The sequence below is a fragment of the Rhinoderma darwinii genome, chromosome 5, assembly GCF_050947455.1.
Source record: "Rhinoderma darwinii isolate aRhiDar2 chromosome 5, aRhiDar2.hap1, whole genome shotgun sequence".
Classification (NCBI taxonomy): domain Eukaryota; kingdom Metazoa; phylum Chordata; class Amphibia; order Anura; family Rhinodermatidae; genus Rhinoderma; species Rhinoderma darwinii.
In genome coordinates this window covers 51,772,158-51,797,879 of record NC_134691.1, presented here as the reverse complement: position 1 = coordinate 51,797,879, position 25,722 = coordinate 51,772,158, and the positions used below count along the sequence as shown (strand labels likewise).

Sequence of the window (25,722 nt, the reverse complement as noted above, 5' to 3'; positions counted from 1 at the left end):
GCATTAAAAGAAGAGAGTCTGGTACTGCCGGAGAAGTTAGGGTTATACTTTGGAACAGAGGAAGAAAAACTCAGTATTTATCTCATTATACCAGATAATTATTAGAGACATATAAAAAAAAGACAAGGATCTGAAAAAATCTCACTTTTCAATATAACACACAGTAAAAGAAACAGATGAAACAAACAGATAAAGCCTAGATTTCTCCAGATGTGACCGTAGGTGTAGGGTCACCTTTGGTGGAGACAAGGTAAACTTACTACATGACTGGACAAAACTTGATAGTCATTGCAACTAGAAAAATAGCCCTAGTAACATGAGGTTTTGCGCCCTCCCATTTGGCAGCCGGGTGCATATCTCAATTCGATCACCAACCATGTAAAGTTCTCTCTCTCTAAGCAGAAGCAATCACAGAGCGCTCCTGGGCAGGGAAGACACACAGACCTGCCGGGGATCAGCCGTTCATTGGGCTTTTTTCAGATAAGTGGATCACCAGGAAGGTAGCTAAAGGCTCATCGGCCCCAATGCTATAGTCCTTCTTGGCCCCACAACTTTTCTTCACGGCCGATGACCTGCAGCTTTTAACGATGCAGCACTAGAAGCCACGGGCATTGCTGGGATCATAAGACATGAGAGGCAACTTACAAACCAAAACGCAGTTGCCTGTAGTGCATTTTATATTTCAAGACTTTAAAGAGGCTCTGTCACCAGATTTTGCAACCCCTATCTCGTATTGCAGCAGATCGGCGCTGCAATGTAGATTACAGTAACGTTTTTTGTTTTTTTTTAAACGAGCATTTTTGGCCAAGTTATGACCATTTTTATATTTATGCAAATGAGGCTTTCTAAAGTACAACTGGGCGTGTATTGTGTATGTACATCTGGGCGTTTTTACTTCTTTTACTAGCTGGGCGTTGTGAATAGAAGTGTATGATGCTGACGAATCAGCATCATCCACTTCTCTTCGTTACCACCCAGCTTCTGGCAGTGCACAGACACACAGCGTGTTCTCGAGAGATCACGCTGTGACGTCACTTCCTGCCCCAGGTCCTGCATCATGTCGGACGAGCGAGGACACATCGGCACCAGAGGCTACAGTTGATTCTGCAGCAGCATCAGCGTTTGCAGGTAAGTAGCTACATCGACTTACCTGCAAACGCCGATGCTGCTGCAGAATCAAATGTAGCCTCTGGTGCCGATGTGTCCTCGCTCGTCCGACACGATGCAGGACCTGGGGCAGGAAGTGACGTCACAGCGTGATCTCTCGAGAACACGCTGTGTGTCTGCACTGCCAGAAGCTGGGCGTTGTGAAGAGAAGTGGATGATGCCAATTCGTCAGAATCATACACTCCCATTCACAACGCCCAGCTAGTAAAAACGCCCAGATGTACATACACAATACACGCCCAGTTGTACTTTAGAAAGCCTCATTTGCATAAATATAAAAATGGTCATAACTTGGCCAAAAATGCTCGTTTTTAAAAAAAAAAAAAAACGTTACTCTTATCTACATTGCAGCGCCGATCTGCTGAAACAGGAGATAGGTGACAGAGCCTCTTTAACCTCTTCCCGTCATGAAATAGATAGATATTATACAAACACAACGCAGTCGGGAAGTGGTTCCAGCAAACCGCAGTACAGTTCTGTCGCAGTGATGGCTTGGACTCAGAGGCTGAGCCCGCATCATAACTGCCGGGTGTCAGCTGTATACTACAGCTGACACCGTGCTGCAACTGCAAGGACCGTAGCTAGCCTTCGATCCGTCCGATTAACTCCCTCAGATGCCACGATCAATAACAACTGCAGCATTTGAGGGGTTTTTAGCGGATCGGCACCCCCACGACACAATTGCAGGGGTGCCGATGGTCGGTATGGCAACCGGAGGCCTAACAATGGCCTCTTGGACTGCCAAGTCCAAAAGCCTGTTCACTTAATTGCCTAGCAGACAGAGTCACACTGACAGCTGGAATACATTGCACGAAGTAGGTAGTGCAGTGTATTAGTATAGCGATCAGTGTTTTAGGCCTTCAAGTCCCCTAGTGGGGCCAAAAGAAATAAGTTAATAAAAAATAAAAAAAAAGTTTCAAGTTGAAAAACCAAAACAAAATTGCTTTTTTGGCAACAAAACCAGCTCCAGAATTGCTGGTTTTTATCATTTCCTCTTCCAAAAAATGAACTAAAAAAAAAAAGTGATAAAAAAGTCGCATGCGTCCCAAAATGGTACCAATAAAATCTACAGCTTGTCTCGCAAAAAGAAAAACCTGCACACAGCGCCATCAACCAAAAAATAAAGAAAGTTATGGCACTAGTAAGGAGATGATGGAAAAATAACCTGATGTGCAGGCTGGAGGGGAACACTCCTTCAGTTTCAAGAAGTGGTTATCTAGTCCCTAGTATTTAGGTACCAGGAAGGGAAGGGACCCAGAACATCTGCTGGAAGCGAGGGCATCCGTATCATACAAGGGCAACACTTTCCAAGCAAAATTTCCCAAACTACTAAGGAGTAAAAGTCCCCAAAAGGTGAAAAGTGTTACAAAAGGGGGATAAGTATGAAAACCGTTTATCAGTGCGACAGTGGCCTGCGCATAACGGATTGATTCACAGCGTACAACACATCTATGGATAATTGTATTATTTACGCATTATACCCTCTTATTATGCCATGATGTACTCCCCACAGATTACATATCCCCCACATTATAAACTGAAAATACCAGTAAAACAAACAAAATCCATGATTCAAATGGCGGTCCTTCCCTTCAGAGCCCTACAGTGTGTCCAAGCTACAGTTTATGTCCACATGTAAAGGCATTGCCAGACCCAGGAGGACCTGATTAAAAATGCATGGGGCAAGATTCTCCAGTGGCACAAGATGGGCACAACATATTGAGCGATGAAATGGCAGATCAGCGTAAAAATTGCTATTTTCACTTCGCATCATCCACTGCATATTAATTTCTGAAAAATACCTGTGGGGTCTAAATTCTCACTACACCCCTTGATAAATGCCTATGGGGGGGGCACTTTTTTTTGATACCTTAGGGATTTTGCAAATGCAACACGACGTCCGCAAACAATTCCAGCAAAATCTACGCTTCAAGGTCAAACACCACTCCTTTTCTTCTGAACCCTGCCATATGTTCAAACAGCAGTTTATGTAAATCTGAGGCCTTGAATATATCCCTTGATGCTCCTCTGGCTACCCATCTCGCTCGGGTTTTCCCATTCAAATGGCAAACTAAGTCCTTAAAATACCTGGGGGTGCATGTTCCCACGCAACAGGCAGACCTGTTCGCCTTGAATTATATGCCTATTCTGCAGCGTACTTTGAAGGAATTGGCAGAGTATGGTGGGAACCGTATATCATGGTTCGGGCGTATCAACGCGGTCAAAATGGATATTCTGCCCAAATTTTTATACCTTTTCCAGACCGTCCCTATTGTAGTACCATCGGGCTTTTTCAAGACCTTACACAGGGCCATAACTAAATTTGTGTGGGGCTCCTCTAAGCCTCGCATCCGTTTTGCTGTCCGTCGTCCAAAAGTAGACTTTAAAAGATACCATCAAGCTGCATTGATTATGAGGGTAGTGGATTGGTTCCGCTCGGAAACAGGTAAGCAATGGGTGCGCATCGAAAGAGACATGTCTCCTCTTGCATTGTCCTCTCTGCCGTGGTTGACTGTCCTACAGCGCCATATGCTATCTTTCCTTTCCTCACACGTCAGTTTCTTGTAGTCTGGGAGCGAATCTTTTGTGCCGCGGGCCTTGCTCATCGCCCGGGTCCGCTGACTCCTCTCTTTGACAACCCCTCCTTCCCTCCGGCGGTGGGTATTGATACATTCCTCTGTTGGGAGAGAGGAGAGGGTGGATATTTGGCTGAGACCCTTACTAATGATGGGGCCATCTAATCAATGAATGTTGTCTCTGAGGCCTTTTCGGGGAGACGATCAACCTGGTGGTCATACTTACAGTTGCGTTCCTATCTCTCTTCCATGGAAGACTGTCTGGTGTTGTTACAGGATAGGACTCCTTTGGAACATTATTTGTCTTTATCAACTGCCCCTTCTCATGTCTTGTCCTATCTACATGGGATTCTCTTGCCCAAATTTTCTTTCTCTCAACTGTCCTTCACTACTGCATGGGACGAGGAAATGGGGGTTCAACATTCTGAAGAGGAATGGGGTACTTCTTTCTTTTTAGCTCACAAACTACCAACGTCTTGCTTTGCTCAAGAAAAAAACTACAAAATACTCACCCGGTGGTATCGTTGTCCTGCTTTGTTGCATAGGATATTTCCTGATGTGTCTGCTGATAGTTGGAGGTGTGGGGAGGCTCCTGGAACCATGTTGCATATTTGGTGGGACTGTCCCAGGATACGTCCCTTCTGGGGAAAGATTTTTGACTTGGGCAACAAGCTCTTTCACACTGAGGTCCCGACCTCGGCTTCTATAGGATTACTCTCCATGGTTCCTGGATCACTCCCACACCTCAAAAGGGGTGTCTTTAGGCATTTCCTGACTGCGGCGAGAACGGTGATACCTCGTCACTGGAAGTCTCATACTGTTCCTTCTTTGACGGAATGGGTAACAGAGGTGAACGGGATTATGAGGATGGAGGAATTGCTGTCCGCTGACAGGGGCAAGTCTGTGCTCTTCGTCCAAACTTGGGCAGTGTGGTCTGGATTCCGGGGTGGTACTGATCTACCTCTCTGGCTGGATGGAAGGTTCTGAGCAACTTCTGTGATCTCACTCCATGCGCTATGTCCGTTTGTGTTTCCCTTTGTTGTCTGGTGTCTTGTGTTGGTGTTATAATATCTTTGTGGCTCTTATACGTACCAACTCTTATTTCACTGGGGCCTGGTCCCCATGTTTATTGCACTATCTTGATGTGAACATGGTACAGTTAGTACCACTGTATTTTGATTCATACGCACTTTTGATGGCTGGGAGGTTACCTCGCATTGATGTTCATGCATCTTATATACTGTTCATATACTGTAAAAATATGTATTTTATATTGCGTGCACATTTTTCTTGGCAATATTGTACAATGTTTTATATGCTGTAATCTTTTTTTGCCAAATAAAAATCTTGATAAAGAAAAAAAAAACAGCAGTTTATGACCAAATATGGGGTATTATCATACTCGGCTGCCCAGAGGCGGAGCCTAATTGGCGAACGACTGACAGTTCTAATACATAGCAATACATAGGTAGTGCAATGTATTAGAACAGCAAACCGTTGGATCTTCAAGTCATCTAGTGGGACAAAAAAAATAAAAATTTCAAGTAATAAAATAAAACACAATCGCCCTTTTTCACTTATCAAGCCCTTTATTATTGAAAAAAACAAAATGAACCATACATGTTTGGTATCGAAGCGTCTGTAACGGTCTTAACTATGAAAATATTATCTTATTAATCGTGCGCGGTGGTCCTCATAAAAAACAAAAACCCTAAAAAACAATGCCAGAATTACTGTTTTTTGGTCACATTGCCTCCCCAAAAAAAATAATAATAATTGGTATAAAAAGTGATCAAAAAGCTGCAGGTGTCCAAAAATTATAACCATAAAAACTACAGCTCGTCTCGCAAAAAACAAGCCCTCATACAGCTCCGTCGAATAAAAAATGTAAAAGTTATGGCTCTTATAACATGGTGACAGAAAAAATAATTTTTTACAAAAGTAATTTTATGGAGCAAAAGACATAAAAAGCTCAATAAATTTCGGTATCACCGGAATCGTACTGACCTGAAGAATAACGTTAACATGTAATAATGTATGGTGAACGCTGTATATAAAAAAAAACAACTAGAAAACCATGCCAGAACTACAGTTTTTTCGTCAGCTTGCCTCCCATTAAAAAAAAAGTGCTCAAAGAAGTCGCATGCGCCCCAAAATGGTACCAATAAACTACAACGCGCCCTGTAACAAAACAGCCCTTATACCCCTATGTCTATGAAAAAAAAAAAAACAAGGTAAGGCTCCAATAAGTCAGGAAATAAAAAGTAAGCAGTTGTGCAGACCCGAGGGGAAAATGTCTTCTGTTTCAAGGGGCGATTCATCAAGGCCCCAAAATTAGGGAACCAGGTAAGTGGAGGGCAGAAACATATCTGCTGGAAGCCTGTATTATATCAGGACAACACTTCCCAGCAAAATTACCCAACTGCAAAAGTTCAGAGTGCGGACCAAAAGGGGGACAAGGAAGGACATTTATCAGTGTGACACCGGCCTGTGCAGAAAGGATTGCTCCACAGCACAACAAATATCTATGGATTATTTTACAGGTTTTTTTTTACCCCAATATTCTACCACCTGACTATGCCCCTGATGTACTCTAAACAAAGCGAGTATCAAAGCAAAATCTGTACTTCAAAAGCCAAATGGCGCTCCCTCCCATCTGAGCCCTACAGCATGCCCAAACAGCAGTTTACTTCCACATATATGGCATCTCCAATCCCGGAGAACCACATTAACAATTTTTGGGGTGTGTCTCCCCAGTGGCACAAGCTGGGCACGACATATTTGCCACTGAAATAGCATATCTAGGGAAAAATTGCAATTTTTAATTTGCACCATCCGCAGCGCAATCATTTATGAAAAAGACCTGTGGGGTGAAAATGCTCACTAGACCCCATAATAAATGCCTTGAGGGGTGTAGTTTATAAATTGGGGTCACTACTGAGGGATTTATTTTATTATTCTACCTCACAGCCCTGTAATTGTGAATCAAAACTTCGCCAAATTAGGCCTCAATATCGCATGGTACTCTTTCAATCCTGAGCCTGGTCGAATGTCCAGGCAAAAGATTAGGGCAACATGAAGGGTGTTTCTAAAACCGGGAAACACAGCATAATAATTAGAGAGCTGTCTTTTCATGGTGGCACAAGCTGGGCACCACATATTGGCATATCTATGGAAAAATTATCATGATTTTCACTCTGCAACATCGAGTGCACACTAATTTCTGGAAAACAAATGCGGGGATAACATGCGCACTACACCCCTAGGTGAATACCTTGAGGGGTGTAGTTTACAAAATGGTCATTTTTGTGGGGTTTCCACTGTTTTGGTCCCAAAGGGGCTCTGCAAATGCGACATAGCGCCCAGAAACCAATCCAGCAAAATCTGCACTCAAAAAGCCAAATGGCGCTCTTTCCCTTCTGAGCCCTGCCGTGTGCCCAAAAAGCAGTTTATAACCACATGTGGGGTATTTCCATACTCGGGAGAAATTGCTTTAAAAAATTTTCAGGGTAATGAACATTGAGTTGTGTTTCAATGTTAACACTTGCTGTGTTACAGGAAAAAAAAATTAAAAAATTGAGTATCTGCAAAAAAAATAGGAAATTTTTAAATTTCACTTTTACATTGCTTTCATTCCTGTGAAACACCAATAGGGTTAAGAAACGTTATAAATGCTGTTTTGAATACTTTGATGGGTGCAGTTTTTAAAATGGGGTGATTAATGTGGGTTTATAATATATATGCCCTTTAAAACCACTTCAGAACTCAATTGGTACCTAAAAAAATAGGATTTGACATTTTCTTGAAAATGTGAGAAATTACTGCTAAACTTATAAGGGTATGTTCACACGGCCTATTTACGGACGTAATTCGGGCGTTTTTGCCCCGAATTACGTCCGAAAATAGCGCCTCAATAGCGCTGACAAACATCTGCCCATTGAAAGTAATGGGCAGACGTTTGTCTGTTCACACGAGGCGTAATTTACGCGCCGCTGTCAAAAGACGCGCGTAAATAGACGTCCGCGTCAAAGAAGTGACTTGTCACTTCTTTGGCCGTAATTGGAGCCGTTATTCATTGACTCCAATGAATAGCAGCGCTAATTACGCCCGTAATGGACGCGGCGTTCAAGCGCCTGCACATGCCGTTACGGCTGAAATTACGGGGATGTTTTCAGGCTGAAACATCCCCGTAATTTCAGCCGTAACGGACGCCCTCGTGTGAACATACCCAAAAGCTACATGCACACATTACGTATTTTGCTGTGAAAAAGACGCACCAAAGCCGCAGCAACACGCAGGAAATTCGCATGTAAAAAATAAAAAAACGCACCTAATCGTGCGTTTCTCGGTGCGGTTTTTACGTTTTGATGAGATTTTCCACAGCACAAGGCAGATACAATTCGCAAGCGGAAACGCAAGATAAATTGACAGGCTTCGGATTTTAAAATCCGCACTGCAGGTCAATTTACGTGCGGAAAAATACTGCAGTGTGTACATGAGATTTCCTGGAATCTCATTGACTATGCTGATACTGTATTACGCTGCGGTTTTGCCGGATGCAAAACTGCATCGTGTACATGGACCCTAAGGGCTTGTATACACGTAAAGGAATTGCTGCTGAAAATTTCTGCAGGGTTTCCGCAAAATCTAGCAGACATTCTGCTGTGTAAAAACCGCACCATTTCCTGCATTTTTTTTACTGCAGAAAATGGTGTGGATTTTGCTGCGGTTTTTTTCAAGTCTGTGAGATGGTGAAATCTCCTCTGAAAATGGCAGTAAATTAGTCTGCTTTCCGCAGAAGGAATTTACATGATGGGGAACGAGAAAAAACGCACCGCAGGTGAATTTGGGGACGGAAATTTTACACAGCGTATGGATGAGATTTGTTCAATCTCACCCACTACGCTGCTGCTGTATTCTGCTGCGTATTTTCAGTGCACAATTCCGGAACGGAAAATACGTAGCAATTATGTTATGTGTGGGCAAGCCCTAAGCCTTGTAACGTCCTAGAAAAATAAAAGTATGTTTAAAAAAAACTATGCCAACATAAAGTAGACATGTGGGAAGTGTTAACTAGTAACTATTTTGTGTGGTGTAACTATTTGTCCTACAAGCAGATACATTTAATTTTAGAAAAACGCAAATTTTTCTAAATTTACTCTAAACTTGAGCATTTTTAACAAATGAACACTGAGCGACCAAATTTCACCACTAACATAAAGTACAATGTGTCACGAGAAAATATAAGAAATCGCTTCGATAAGTAAAAGCATTCCAAAGTTATAACCACACAAAGTGACATGTCAGATTGGAAAAATAAGGCTCTGTCAGGAAGGTCAAAACTGGCTGCAGTGGGAAGTGGTTAATGTAACATCTGGTCGCACTAAAAAAAAGTTAAAAAAAAACAACAGTTTAAAAACACCATGAAAAATGCAACAAAAAGCTGAGTGTGAATCCAGCCTAAGGCTGGAATCACACATGCAGTTTTTGTAGAAGTTTCTCTTATTAAATACATGAGTGGATCCCAAAAAATCAGTTCCTTTATACTTTTCGTTTTTTTTTTTGGATCCAGTCCTCACTTTAGTTTAAAATACTTGATATGTGATTCCAGCCGGAGAAGAAAACGATGACAAAGAGCGTCTCACTCTGGAGGACCTGGAATGTTCATTTATAACACGGACAGCCCATTGCTTTGAATGAGATCTGTGTAATACTTTATTTTTCCTGTGGTGGTGCTGCAGGGGAATTTAACACTTGTTGCAAGGTTCTCCAACAGATTACAATTATCACAGGCGGTACCAGCAGCAGGACAACCTGTGATCAACTTATTGTCAGGAGACCATTCTAATGCAAAGAGATCATCAACAGCCGACAATCCCTCCCTTTAATTCCATGTCACTATAGAAGTCAATAGAAAAGGAGTGAGAACATCACATCTTGTGCAATTTTTTACTAAATTGAATAAACTACAACTATTACACGACAGTGAGGGACTGCTAACAAAACTGCGCTGAATTTAGACTTAATCCAGCCTCACGCATGACGTTCAGCCGACAGCTATCTCCCTATAAACTTTCACATCAGCTGAGTATGCGTGTTTATTTCAATGAGGTGAAGTCCGAGACATCTGTGACGTCGCCTTATCTGCCGTCAGAACAAAGGAACGGGCATTTTAAAATCCAACATGCCCGACGAACTTTTTTTTACCAATGTCTCACGTTTGGATCATGCTGTCGATCCCATGTGTATGGGCAACTTTAGTCTTCCTTAGGCGGAGTTCACATGGGGCGGATATGCTGCGTAAAAGCACGCAGTGTATCCGCCCTGTGACAGGGAATTTCGGGTGAAAAACCCCACCAAACTGTGGTGCAGTTTTTTTGCCCAGAATGTCCACTGCAGAAAACTGCAGCACTTAGCCGGCCTCCTGGGATGACTTTTCATCCCAGGAGACCGCTACAGTCTGTGATTGGCTACAGCGGTCAGAGGCCGCGCTGGATGGAACACGACAAACTTCTGGGTAAGTATGAGACTATTTTTTTTCTGAGTTGCATTTTTGCGGCGGAATCGCTGCAAACCCGCCGCAAAAGAAACCCACAACAACTGCTATTAGTTGTGGGATTTACCTGGGAAAACCTGCAAAAAATAAGCAGCGTTTACGCAAATACATTTAACATGTTGCGGATTAAAAATCCGCACCGCAGGTCAATTTCTGAGCGGTATTTCCGCAATGTGTGGATGAGATTTGCTTCATCCACTTTGCTGCTACCGTATTTGCTGCGGATTTTCCGCAACCGAGCCCATGCGGAAAAACCGCCGTATTTACGCAACGTGTGAACTGACCCTTATGTTCACACGGCTTATTTTCAGGCATATATCGGAGAATGAAACGCTCGTATTACGCTCCGAAATACGCCTGCAAACCGCTTCATATTGATTTGAATGGGAAATACACAGTGTAGTTTATGAGGCATATTTTTACGCTGATGAATTTAAAAACGCCTCGCAAAAATACACCTCATAAAAAAAAGTAGCGACACGTCACAAGCTGATTTTTTTCCATTGACACTTCAAAAAAAAAAAAATTTTTGTGTTTTTTTAAAAAAACAAAACAAAAAAACAAAAAACACTTCAGAATAAGATTGAAAAATGCCTACAAAAATCAGCTACAAAACACACCTGGATTCAGAGGCCGTTTTATCTTGAAATCAGCCTTGTGTTTTTTCTGCCTCAAACATAAGCCGTGTGAACATAGCCTAAGGGTACGTGCACACGAGAACTGTCTTTCACGTCTGTTCAGGAGAAAACAGCTGCCTCGTTTCACACGTAAAAGCACCTCCTCGCATTTTGCGAGGAGTCTTTGACGCCCGTAATCTTGAGCTGCTCTTCATTGACTTCAATGAAAAACGGCTCAAATTACGTTTCAAAGAAGTGTCCTGCACTTCTTTGCCGAGGCAGTAATTTTACGCGTCGTCGTTTGACAGCTGTCAAACGACGACACGTAAATTACAGGTCGTCTGCACAGTACGTCGGCAAACCCATTCAAATGAATGGGCAGATGTTTGCTGACGTATTGGAGCCGCATTTTCAGGTGTAAATCGAGGCATAATACGCCATGTTTACGCATGAAAATAGGTCGTGTGAACCCAGCCTTAGGCAACACCAATAGGCAAAAATTGTTATCTAGCGTAACCTGGAACCAAACTTTGGCAGTAGGCCGGTCCCTCTCCGGTCAGTCTCCTTTCAGCCAGAGAAATGGCATTAGAAAGAAGAACTGAGAATCCATGTTAAAATGTAATGAAGGGAGTGGAAGTGCTGGAGGCACCCTAAAAAGAATATATAAAAAAAACAAAAAAAAAAACGCACCAGGCCTTCTGACATTTCACATTCTGCATAGAACGGTTTGTCCCCCATGGCCGGCGGCGATGGTATTCCGACATTTCAACATAATTGGCCGTTTTCCGGCAATTACAACACTAAATATGTTCATTAGAGTTATTCGGGTGCATTAACCCCTTTAGGATTGGCCTATTTTGGCTCTTTAGGACGAAGCATCTTGTGTCGTTATTTCATCTTCGTATTTGGAGCGCGTTAACTATTTTAAGTTTTCCGTCAATGTAACAGTTTGAGGGCTTGTTTTTTACTGGACAAGTCATTTTTGAATAGAACCCATTTGGCGTCCTCTTGGGGGGTCTACAATGCGATTGTTTGATCGTTTCTTTAATGCTCTGGTACAACCAGCATCCCAGTGCAAAACTTGCAGGCAATCTATTAGGCCGTGCCTTTGGCATCTAGACATAGAATTCCTGGGGGTCTTTGTTAGGGTCACGGCTGCCATGACAACCATCAGCACCCCATGATCACGTCACAGGGGTGCTGATAGGAAAAAAAGAGAGCCCTCTACGACTGCTAAACTTCTTAGATGCCGCGGTCACTATTGACCGCAGCATCTAAGGTATTAAACGGCCAGGATTGGAGTTCTCCGATCCCAGCCGAAGCAGCAGGACGACGGGCATATAGCACAGTTACATCATGGTGCGCAGAGGGGTTTAAAGGGTTCTCTAGTTTTATGTAAATAAAAATGTATCACTACATAAGGAAACATTCTGCAACTTTCTAATGATTCAGCAGTCAGTTAAGGGGATTATTTTTTTACATCAAGAAGTTAAAAACCATGTAGAAATGTTATACTTTCACACAGTTGAGGGCTTGCTACAGTTATCTATGAGCTTAAAGGGGTTACCTGCGACTTCAAAATCGACAGCAAGGGATGGCATTACATAATCAACTAAGAGATACCCCATGAGTTGCCCCCATTCCAGCGATGGGGGGCCCCCATTCTCTGCCGCTTCGGTACTGGATGCTCTCACAGCGGTCAAGTGCCATGCATAGCATCATCATCACGGAGGCCAGCGATTGGCTGCCCTGACTAATGCAGGAGCTTCAGGGATTGGAGCAAAACCAGACCTCAGTGCTGGATCGGCACTTTAGTGTAAGGCCGAATTCAGACGAACGTAGAGTACGTCCGTGTGATAGCAGTTAAAACAACGCATGTATTTCAATGGGGCTGTTCACACAGCCATTGTTTCAACGGACCGTGTGAACGGTCCATTGAAAAATAGAACATGTTCTATATTGTTCCGTTTTCACAGATCCATCTATAGACTCAAGTCTATGGGGATCCATAAAAACGGAACCCGCACTGGGGCACCTCGGATGTGAAAAACGTCATGCTTTTTACGTCCGAGTTACCACACGTTTGTGTGAATTTGGCCTAAGTACGTTAGTTCATTATGTAATGCCATCCCCTGCGGCAGATTTTGAAAAGTCACAGATAACCCTTTTAACCACTTCCCGCTTTGGCCACTTTCGACCTTCCTTATTGGTACTATATTTGGATACATGCAACTTTTTGATCACTTTTTATTCCAATTTTTGTAGGGCAAACTGACCAAAAAAAACAGAACTCTGGCATTGTTTTTTTAAGGCGTTCACCGAGTGAAATAAACATACATTTTTTACAGTTCAGGCCGTTACGGACAGGGAGATACCAAATATGTATGGTTTATTTTTTTTTCAATAAAAGGACTTGATAATGGAAAAAGGGCGATTGTGTTATATTTTTTTGAAACTTCTATTTTACTTTTGTTACACTTTTTCACTTTTCTTTAGTCCCACTAGGGGACTTGAAGGTCCAACTGTAAGATTATTTTTTCTAATACATTACACTACCTATGTAGTGCAATGTATTAGATCTGTCAGTCATTCACTGACAGCAAGCCGATCAGGCTTCGCCTCCAGGAGGGGCCTAATCGGCCTTTGTAAAGGCAAAGCAGGTGGCCATTGTTAGGCCTCCTGTTGCCATAGTAGCAGTCGGCAGTCCTGCGATTCCAGGGCAAAGCTGACGATCTGCTGCCAACCACTAAGATTCAGCAATCGCTTTCCATCGCTTCATCTAAGGGGTTAACGTCAGGAATCGGAGCTAGCTCCGGTTCCTGCTGTTAAAGGTGGATGTCAGCTGTAACATACAGCTGATGACGCTGGCTCATCTCCTGAGCCATCTTGCTGACGGCTACGGAAGCCTTTTAGGCCCCCCAACTCCTTTCTGGCCCTGAAAGTCTTCCGTACTAGGCATACTGGGAGGCCAAAATTAGGCCTCCGGTTGCCTTTGTAGACACCGGCATCACGGCAATTTCATTGCTGGGGTGCCGATGAGCTGCAAACACCTTAAACGCAGCAATCGCTTTTGACCGCTGCATTGAAGGGGATAATGGCAGGGATCGGAGCAAACTTCAGTCCTCGCCATTATCCCAGGGTGTCAGCTATAACATGCAGCCAACACCCAGGGACGGTGGCACCAACTCAGCTTCTGAGCCGGTGTCCACCATTTGTCGTATGGATACGGCAAAATGCGGGAAGCACTGGCTTTCCATGACGTATCCATACGAAAAATGCCGGAAAGGGGTTAACACACATCAACACAAATCCCTCTGCTGTCCTACTAGTTTACTACAATGTATCAATCCAGGCTATTCGTCTCACAGAGGATTACCAGGAATGGATACAATGTAACAAACTCATTCTGTATGTAAATATTCTGTATGGATTTTCACCATCTGAATATCAGGCCTTATTCACACTTGCATGTTTCTCATCAGTGCGCTGTCCGTTTCAAAAACAGCTCACTGACTCATGTAATTCATTGGACCTATTCACACATGTTCTGCTTTCACGGAGTGTGTATCTGTTGCGAGAACTCGGATTTTGCCGTCCAGACTCGCCCATTAAAATCCATGTATGAATGGAAAAAAACAGACGGTACACGGACAACATCCACACGCTGTCCATTTTCCACATATCAGTTACTGAAGAAATTAAGAGAAAAAAAAAATAGTAAAACAAGGAAGCGTTCGCAGTTGAAACACGGAAGGTCATACGAATGGAAACGGCCCGCTTTATGCAGATGAAAGGGTGACATGGTCATGTGAATAAATGTTATCGTTCACTGAAAGCAAGCAGAGACCTTGGAAATGGGGAGAAGTTGAAATTACACAGTGATTAAGCTTTATTTACGTTAAACCAGAAGGACTTCCCACAGTCATAGCCATGTAATGTATGAACCAATGATATTCCACCTGTAAAAATGTGTGCAGCAAGATCATCCCCTTTAATTATTAAAGTGATATTTACCCTAAAACAGAAAACTGGAGTGACCCATCATGCAATGAATGAAAGCAATATCATACAGGTGACAGCAGTTATGCAGGTGACAGCAGTCATCCCATAAGGTGACATTACAGTGTGCTCCACACAGGAAAGGGTTAAACAGCAGCCTATGAGAGGAGGGGGTCTGCAGCGTGTGAATAGACAGCACTGACAGTATGTAGGCCTGGACCAATATCTCATATGCCCCCCCCCCAGAGCCCAGTGTCCATTCACCACATGGGAACAGACGAGCTCACCTCTTCGGCGCCGGCTGCTCCATGTTGTAAATATCCGCTCAAACAGTCCGCACCAAAATATACAAAAACGAATCGTTCCGGAACCGCTACTAACTCCATACAACTTCCATGTTCCTCCTCACACAGATCCCCTCCTCTCCCTCACTAGACTTCAACCTAACCTGGTGCTGCCAGAAAAAACCCTCCCCCTGCGGGAAATCAAGAACCGATTGGCAAAATCGTCCACAAGGTCGTGTCCTGATTGGCCAGGTCTCACGTCACGTCAAGTGACGCTTCCTAGCAAGTTAATTCAGTACTATCAGTGCACAAACAGAGAGCAGGAAGCTATACAGACATCACAGAGGATGCTGGGGGAAAGGGCGGGACATAGCCGTGAAGGAGGCGGGGACTGGGATTGAAGCTCCACCCAGTCTTCGGCATGGCTGTCAAATGCTCCACGATATTGGGGCAATAAGTAAACATTAGGGACGTGATAGAGTCATACAGGTCAGGCTGATCAGAACAGCACATTATGTTATATATTACATATGAGGGTGCAGAAACTGTCCGATGTCGTTGATGGGTAACATATTTTTGGACAGGGCTGTCAACCTCCATTTTTTTTATTTTACTATTTTTTGGACGTTTTAGCCAAAATTCCCGCACAGCCAAAACTTTTACAAACAATTGGAAGAGCAGAAATGAATGATACAGATGATAAGTAATGTATGTCTATAGATCAGATAGTGACCTGAAGACATTATCAGCATTTATTGTCAAATAAAAAACTTAAAGAGGACCTGTCACCTCTCCTGACATGTCTGTTTTAGTTAAAAATTATATTCCCCCTGAAATAACCATTCTGGAGCATCTTTTCTTAGAATTCAAGATTGTACTGTTCCTCTGTTATTCCTCCTAGAAATGTATTAATAAAGTGACGACTGGGTGTCACAATTTGGGGCTGTGCCACTACACAGACTGAAAATGTCCAGAATTGTTATTTCATGGGGAATACAAAGTATTTACTAAAATAGACATGTCAGGAGAGCTGACTGGTCCTTTTAAGGAATTGTGCCGTTCCTCTGTTATTCCTCCTAGAAATTTATGAATAAATTGGCAACTGGGTCTCACCATTCCCCTTGTCAAAGGGGCGTGTCCCTACGCAGTCTCACTCTGTCAGCCCTGATTGCACAATGTCAGTCTGTGCAGGGACGCCCCCCCCCCCCCCAACTGGTCCAGTTGTTATTTTATTCATAAATTTGTTAGAGCAATAACGGGCGCGTTACAAGTTCCTAAAAAGATTCTCCAGAATCGTTATTTTATGGGGAATAAAATGATTTACTAAAACAGACCAGTCAGGAGAGGTGACAGGCCCTTTTTAAAAAGCCCATACACATTAATCAGGATCGGTCAACTATCTAATGTGTATGGGGGTCTTCCGACTCCCCCCTGATGGCGATGTCGGGAGAAAGAGGGAACAATCATGTTGGATTTCAACATGCCCGAACCCTTGTTGCTGTGGGAGATAAGACGCTGAGGGGTTGGAAGCATATTATTCCCCTCTCCCCATTAAAAAGACTTTCACGTTTGGCCAAGATGAGTGTGCATGTTCATGGTGAAGTCGGGAGAAATAACTTTTCTGACGACAGCTATCGTAAAGGGGTTTTCCCATACTCAATATTTATCACCTATCCTCAAGATAGGTGATAAATATCTGATCGGTGGGCTGGGACCCCCACTGACCGTGAGAATGGGCTTACCTTACTGTTCCTGTGAGCCCCAAATAAACGGAGCGGTACTGAGCATGCTCGAACATTGTTATTTCTATGCCCAAGATAGCTCTCCCAGCGGTTGGCCCCCCACCGATCAGATATTTATCACCTATCCTGTGGATAGGTGATAAATATTGAGTATGGGAAAACCCCTATAAGTATATGACCCCCTTTAACCCCTTAGTGACCTGCCTATTTGAGGCCTTAATGACGAAGTTATTTTCTAAGTTTTTCCATCGTCTCATTCAAAGAGCTATAACTTTTTTATTTTTGCGTCGACATAGCTGTATAAGGTCTTGTTTTTTGCAGGTCAAGTTGTATTTTTGAATAGCACCATTATGGGGTACATATAATTTGTTGATTAACTTTTATTAACTCTTCTTGGGAATAGAAAAAAAAAACAAAGATTTCGCCACTCTTCTTTGCATCCTGAATTTACGCCGTTTACATTTATATAGTTTGCTTATGTTTTACTACTTTTACATAGTAAAAACACTTTTTTTTCAAAATTATTTGTTTTTGTGTAGCCATATTTTAAGAGCCATAACTTTTTTTATTTTTCCGCTGATGCAGTTGTATGAGGGCTTTTTTTTTTTCGAGACGACTTGTCGTTTTTATTGGTATCAAATTTTTTGTGAAGGTAGGATGGACAGAAAACAGCAATTCTGGCATTGTTTTTTATTGAATTTTTTTATTGCTATATTCTGATGCTGCACCCTAAAAAGGCACATGCATCAGAATAATCCCGTTAGTGCCCACCGTGAAAAGGCGTATCGGCGGTCACTAACAGGTTAACTAAGTCACCCTTGGTGTGACTGGAAAGCTACAACCTCCTTTTATTCAATGCAGTCAAAAATGGTCGCTTATATCTAAAATCGTCAAGAGTCCTTAAAGGCTATGTATATCTTTAATGGGCATTTTTTTTATATATAAACATGTCAGTCAGTGAGATTAGTCTAACTTTTTAATTAGTCTTTATTGAAAATTAGTTTTACTTTTTTAGATACAACTGTTCTTTATCCTGTATACAGAGCAGCTGTATGTAGCGCTAAATCCTGTTCCTGTCAGGTCCGCGTTACTGACGGGTTTAATGTCAGCAGTTCCTGCGTTCATAACTTAGATGTGGTAGATTACAGTTGAATCCTGCGTGTCAGAGACACACAGGATCCGCTGTCACTGAACCCGTCAGGTCCGCGGGACTGACGGATTCAGGTAATAGCAAACAATAGAGAATGCAGAGCAGCTATATCTAAAAAAAAGTTAAATTAACTTTTAATAAAAATGAATTAAAAAGTTACACTAAGCACACTGACTCACTTGTTTATGAATTATTTTTTTTAAATGCCCCTCAAAGCTGTATATAGGCCTTTAATAAATAAGATATTTGGCATGAGTGCTATACTTTTCAATGCAATTATGCCAAAAATTGTGACTGCAAGACCTATCTGCACTGTTTGTGGCAGTGCCGTCTGGTGCTATGGCTGACGGCTTTTCCGGCTCTCTGAGAGTTCTGTTCAGGCTAATAAAAAGTCTATAGCCCATGCATTGAAAAGTTTAATCTATAGTACAACTTTCTAATAGTTCTCTGTCCATCTCAAGAATAAACTTTCTGCAGACAGCGAGAGCATTTAGAATATGAATTTCTCATAAAACAGGTGTGAGTAAGTGGCCGACCACAGGCTGTGTGGCATACCTCCTTTACAAATACTGTTTTATAATGGGGGGTATTCAGGTGGCTAGGACTATTTCTTATTAAATATTAATATATTTTCATAATTGATCATGATAACGTTTGCAGCAAACCGGAGATTAAAAAATAAAGTGTAATTAAAGATTAATAAACTGTGCCCAATCAAAAATTTATAGTTTCTTTTTAGGTGACTATATAAATATAAAAAAGTTCCCAATTCTTTAGACGTGTTATTAACATTTTCCACTTCATTGCCGCCCAATATTTACTGTCTATGATTCAATATTTGACAATAATTTCCAGGAACATTTTCCAGATGAAAAGGTTCATTATAATTAACATCCGTCAGTGAAATTGTATGTGTAGGATTTTTTACAAACATTTTTAACAAAATGTACAAAATCCATAAGTAAAAAACTGGCAGTGAGAATGGGATACAGCATTATCATCAGGTCAGTCTTTAAAGCAGGCCATATCTGAAGACCTTTGACTGGAAATGTTAAAAGTTTTTATATCGAAATGTTTCTGATATTATTGTTTTCATAGCGTGGCATTTTCCTCCAGTCCAGCCTCTTGGGACGACGTTTCATCCCATGTGACCGCTGCAGCCAATCACAGGCTGCAGCAGTCACATGAGCTCCAGAGTCATCCAGAGAGGCCAGACTGGATGGCAAAGGAAGGACGCGTCACCAGGACAACGGCCGGGGTAAGTATGAACGTTTTTGTTTTTTTATTTCTACGCTGTTTTCTGCAGCAGAAATTCAAGCCAAAAAACATTGTGGTGCGGTTTTTCATACAGAATCAGGTACGCTGCGCAGTTTTTAGGCCGGGTTCCCATGGGTCGCATACGCCAACCTGGAACATTGTTGTACGGTTTTTCGAATGGAAGTTCCACTGCGTAATTTCCACTCCCTCTTCTCTGCACGTAGTCCAGCTTCACTGTATGACGTTGCACGACATGTGACACTGTAGCCTGTTATTGGCTGCAGCAATCACATGGGATGATACGTCATCCCAGGAGGCCGGACTGCAGGAACAAGGAGAGCGTTCTGGGTAAGTATGATTTTTATTTTTTTCCGGAGTTGCGATTTTTGCTGTGTAATCCCTGCGATTCCACCGCAAAGTTGCAATACTTGACTTTCTGTTGTGGGTTTTGCATCTCCATTGAATTGAATGGGGAAAACACAATACAGAAAATCAACAAAAACGCAGCATAAATTGACATGCTGCAGAAATTCCCCACCGCAGGTCAATTTATTAACGTTTATGCTACGTTTTTTTTTCCTCAGGGTGGGCATGAGATTTTCTTAATCTCATCCACTTTTCTGCTACTGTAAATGCTGTGGAATTACCGCACAGAATTCCGTTGTGAAAATTCTGCAGTGTTTACGATACGTGGGAACCCGGTATAAGGCCAGGATCACACACAGTTTTGATGCAGTTTTTGGTTCAGTTTTTGGCTGCAGCTTTGTGTCCACTTCTGTGTTTGGTTAAAAAAAACTGAGCCAAAAACTGCATCAGAACTTTGTGTGTGATCCTGGCTTGATGCTACATTTCCCCTGAAGTGGCTGCAACTTCCTCCAGCAATTAGGCTGGGTTCACACGACCTATTTTCAGACGTAAACGAAGCGTATTATGCCTCGTTTTACGTCTGAAAATAGGGCTGCAATACGTCGGCAATCATCTGCCCATTCATTTGAATGGGTTTGCCGACGTACTGTGCAGACAACCTGTAAATTACGCGTCGTCGTTTGACAGCCGTCAAACGACGACGCGTAAATGGACTGCCTCGGCAAAGAAGTGCAGGGCACTTCTTTGCCACGTAATTTGAGCTGTTCTTCATTGAACTCAATGAAGTACAGCTCAAGATTTACGAGCGTCTCAGAGCGTCTCAGACGCTTCGTAAATTACGAGGAGGAGCATTTACGTGTGAAACGAGGCAGCTGTTAACAGTCTGTCTTTTCACACGTAAATGCCTCTCATCGTGTGAACATACCCTTACAGCTCATCAGCGTGGGTTTCAGAAGCTGAACCTGCCTCATTTCTAAAAGGGGATCCATCAGAAACAGAAGCCTTAACACAGATAAAGATAAAAATTCACTGTAGTATCGATATATGATGTCGTTCATAAACATTCATTAATTAGTAGATTCACCGCCTGAAAGAACGATTAAAATAATTTTATTATCAATTTGTTAAAAATGGCTCAACCAGCCACTGGACACTTCCCTTTTCGCCTAGCACTTTCTTATGCCTGTTTTCTTGGAAGTAGTGGCTGGTTGAGCCATTTTTAACAAATTGATAATAAAATTATTTTAATCGTTCTTTCAGGTGGTGAATCTACAGATAAAGATAAAGTTTTATCACCATCATTATGTCATAATTCTCATGGAAAATTATTCACAAATCATAGATGACTTGTTTTTACCTATATGGCAATTTAATATGTATAAATAGTTATGGTGATTAATTATATTTAATTTGTAAACTGTTTCAGTAAAAACCAGAGTATTATAAAAAGAAAAGATAAAGTAAAATGATTTTGACCTAAACTGAAACATAAAGTAACATTTGTCATTGGCTATTTCAATAATCTGCCGTGTAATATAATGGATATGATGGAAGAAACCGTTTTACTGAATTAATTAAATTATATAATTTTGTACTGTTTGCCTGCACTACTGAGATAACGTCTTAAAAGCTATGATGGTGGAGGAAGAAGCTGGGTGAACGCTGATAAGATATTAAGGGGATATTCAGCCTTTCTTGAGACACAAGAAACAACATAGGGTTTATGGTGTTGAATTAGTTCTACACAATTGTAGTCTCTTTTGTTTTCATTTAAATTTTTGTCGTTTTTCTACTCTGACCAACATATGCTAATGTGGCATAATAAAAAATACATCAGGTAGACATTGCTAACGTAGCATCAGTAGAGCACATACCTTTAAAAAGATTCATCTAGGGGTGCAGTGAGCATTTAAACCCACAGGTGTTTCATAGATTTTATTAGAATTTGGATGTGAAAATAAAATGTTTTAAATCTTTCCAATAAGATGTAGTTTTAGCTAAAAAAATAAATAAATCTATTTCCACAAGGAATAAAGAAAAAGCCCCCCGTGGCACATGGCAAGGCTTAGAAGGGAAGGTGCGCCATTTGGCTTTTGGAGCGCAGATTTTGCTGGATTGGTTTCACGGCCCCAAAAGTGACTCCATTTAGAAAAAACACCCCTTGAGGAATGCATCTAGGGGTGTAGTGAGCATTTTTTTAAGCTGGACTCTTCAGCCAATATTCGAATCACTATTTGAGGGTTCATGGATAGACACCCTGGTGTAATGGCCATTACCAGAGCTAGTCTCCGATCCAGCCGATTAGCACCCTCAGATAACCTCTCAATAGAGATTGCAGCATTGAGGGGTTTTGAGCCACAGGCACCTCAGCTATGTAATCGCTGGGGTGCCGATGTTTGCGATGACAACCATAGGCCTAATACTGGCCTCCCGGTCTGTCGGCTACGGAAGCCTCCTAGGAACCGTCCAGAGGTGGGTCATCAGCTCGTCATCAGCACTGGGTGTCAGCTGTATGTTACAGCTGACATTCAGCTGTAATGGCAGGGACCAGAGCTAGCTCCGATCCCTGCCATTAACCACTTAGATGCAGTGATTGAAAGTGATCGCTGCATCTTAGTGGTTTGTAGCAAACCAGCAGACATGCGATGCGATCGCAGGGCTGCCGACGGCTACTATGGCAACAGGAGGTCTAACAATGAGGACGCATATACAGTTGGAAGCGGGACCAGCGCGGTCAGCGCTGTGTGGCAATGGGGCTAGGCTTAGGGGCCCTGTCGGCCCACCAGGTTAGGGGCCCGGTTGCAACTGCGACCGTTGCTACCCCTATAGCTACGCCACTGGATCGGGCCATGAGGTTGAGTAGTTTGAAAGTCCTAGGTCAAAAGTATTCCTTAACTGGTGACCTGAAGGATGCCTAAAAATAACTGGGATTAGCAATCCCCATGACTAATATGGCACTGTTCAATGTAATTCTTATTTCACACTTATTGGCTTGGCTCTTATATGAGGATTTTCACAATTTCAACCAGACTGTTGCAGTCATAGCATGCACTATTTTCATATGTGTCAATGTGTGTTACATTTTTTAAGCTTTTTTGTTACACTAGTATTATAGGGTACACTTATTGGACCCTGGTAGACTGAGATGAGTGTGGCCATTAGGTTGCCCACCCTACTCCAACCTCTTGGCTTTCTCTTCTGAAAAAGGCATCCAGTTCAGAGCTGATGCTTGGGTGGAAAGCAATCCAATCCTTGCGTAGACTGCATCCTAAAGCTCTTTTTTTGTGATTTACATCATTCTCTCCTATGCACTTGGGTAAAAATGTTCTTAACCCCTACCCGCCGCAGCCATTTTATTTATTTATTTTTTTCATTTTAGTGTATTCCTCCCCGGATTCCAAGAGACATAACTTTTTTTTACTTTCCGTCGATGGGACGGAGTTGTGAGAGAGCTTGTTTTTTGTGTGGTGCGAGCTAAAGTTTTTAATGGTACCATTTTAGGATGCATAAGACTTTTTATTCAATTTTTGGGGGAAGGTGAGGTGATCAAAAAACAGCAATTCTGGTGAGATTTATTTTGTTGTTTTTTATACGGTGTTCACCGTGCTATATAAATAATGCTATATTGTAAAATTTCTGAATTTTACAGATGTGTCGATGCCAGCTATGTTACTTTTTTTAATATTTATATTACTTAAGGGAAAACATGGGAAAAGGTTGTTTTTTTTAACTTAAAAAAAAAAAATTCTCGTTAATTCATGCACCCATAGTCTTTTTTGGTCGAGTATGGTCATCAAAAATGGACCAGAATAGGACATGCTGTAAGTTTCTCACAACGGACACACGCTCTGTGAAAAAACACAGATGTATGAATAGCCCCAAAGAATTGCACGGGTCAGTGTGCTGTCCGTTGTCAAAGCGGACAGTACACTGACGAGAAACATGCTCGTATGAATAAGGCCTTAGGGTATGTTCACACGGCTTATTTTCGGAAGTAGAATGCCTCCAAACATCTTCCCATTTATTTCAATGGGAAAAACGACGTTCTGTTCAGACGGGGGGTTTTTTGCATGTCACTTCTTGAGCTGTTTTTGGAGCCGTTTTTTAATGACTCTATAGAAAAACAGCTCCAAAAACGGCTGTAAAAAACGCAGCGAAAAACACGAGTTGCTAAAGAAAGGCTGAAAATCAGGAGCAGTTTTCCCTTGAAGACAGCCCTGTATTTGCAGACGTTTTTTGCTAAGCGTAAGAACATGCAGAAAGCAACCTAAAAATGAATAAGAAACTATGAATACATAAAGATACATAAAGAATAATAATTACCTAATATTAGAATCACTTCTTAAAGAAGCATTTTAATAGGATGTATGCAGTGGCGTAACTACCGCCGTAGCAGCAGTAGCGGCTGCTACGGGGCCCGCGGCATGAGGGGGCCCGTGTCGCCCGCCGGCACGGGCCCCCACCATGGCCGCAGGCTCCGCTAGCAGCCGCTATGGCTGCTACAGCGGGACGCCACTGAACAGTACGGCAGAGCAGGGAGGTATCTCCCCGCTCTGCCATTAAACAAAAGACATGTATCCCCTATCGGGATACATGTGTGATCGCCTGCAGCGATAGGGAGAATGGGGGACTGAAAGTCCCCCAATGTTCTCCATGACTAACCTCGGACTTCCGGGGTCTGTGTCGGCAGCTCCGGAGAAATGAATGGAGCGCCGGTCCCGCTTGTGCGCATGCGTGACCAGCGCTCCTTTCATTTTTAGTGAGCTGCCGACACAGACACCGGAAGTCAGAGGTTAGTCATGGAGAACATTGGGGGACTTTCAGTCCCCCGTTCTCCCTATCGCTGCAAGCGATCACACATGTATCCCCTATCCTGTGGATAGGGGATACATGTATTTTATTAGGACACACTGTAGGTCGCATTTTTTTGGGAGGGGGGACGCTGTATGGCGTTCCCTACAGGGGGGACGACGCTGTATGGCGTTCCCTACAGGGGGACGACGCTGTATGGCGTTCCCTACAGGGGGGGCTGTATGGCGTCCCTACAGGGGGGGGCTGTATGGCGTTCCCTACAGGGGGGGCTGTATGGCGTTCCCTACAGGGGGGGCTGTATGGCGTTCCCTACAGGGGGGCTGTATGGCGTTCCCTACAGACCCCCCCTGTAGGAAACGCCATACAGACTCCCTGTAGTTAACGCCATACAGTCCCCCCTGTAGATAACGCCAGACAGCCCCCTCTGTAGGGAACGCCATACAGCCCCCCCATAGATAACGCCATACAGTACCCCCTCTAGATAACGCCATACAGTACCCCCTCTAGATAACGCCATACTGTCCCCTCTGTAGATAACGCCATACAGCCCCCCTGTAGATAGCGCCATACAGTTCCCCTGTAGATAACGCCATACAGTCCCCCTGTAGATAACGCCATACAGTCCCCCTGTAGATAGCGCCATACAGTACCCCCTCTAGATAACGCCATAGTGTCCCCTCTGTAGATAACGCCATACAGCCCCCCTGTAGATAGCGCCATACAGTCCCCTTGTAGATAGCGCCATACAGTCCCCCTGTAGATAACGCCATACAGCCCCCCTGTAGATAGCGCCATACAGCCCCCCTGTAGATAGCGCCATACAGCCCCCTCTGTAGATATCTACAAAGGGGGCTGTATGGCGTTATCTACAGGGGGGCTGTATGGCGTTATCAAAAGTGGGGATTTGTAAAAAAGGCACTATCTACAAGGGGGGGGTTGTGTGACACCCAGGGGAGGGAGGGGGCCCCAGTCAAAAGTTTGCTATGGGGCCCAGTCTTTCCTAGTTACGCCCCTGGATGTATGGTTGCTGGAAAACTCTAATTCTCCACCATTGTTCTATAAATTCCTTTACAGACTCCAGAAATGACCAAAAAAAAAACAAAAACATGTTGTCTGCTGACAGACGCAGAAACGCTGTGGAGAAGTTGCCATGCAGCCGCCAAAGGGAGCAATTGCAATAATTACACTATATTAGG

The 25,722-nt window shown here is 42.9% G+C and overlaps 1 protein-coding gene across 3 annotated transcripts in view; it reads right to left on the bottom strand.

Moving 5' to 3' along the window:
* STK3 (serine/threonine kinase 3) overlaps nucleotides 1–15,383 on the bottom strand; it is a 259,258-nt gene extending 243,875 nt beyond the window's left edge. For 2 of the 3 annotated variants that reach the window (XR_012847610.1, XM_075825955.1), the window contains exon 1: nucleotides 15,203–15,382. Coding sequence is in view for 2 of the 3 variants with exons in the window: in XM_075825955.1 (XP_075682070.1) it covers nucleotides 15,203–15,225 (23 nt within the window). In the remaining variant the exon portion in view is untranslated. Of the gene's footprint in view, nucleotides 1–15,202 lie in introns of all 3 variants that reach the window. The other variant, XM_075825956.1, reaches the window with a different exon arrangement.
* Between the last annotated feature and the right edge of the window lie 10,339 nt (nucleotides 15,384–25,722).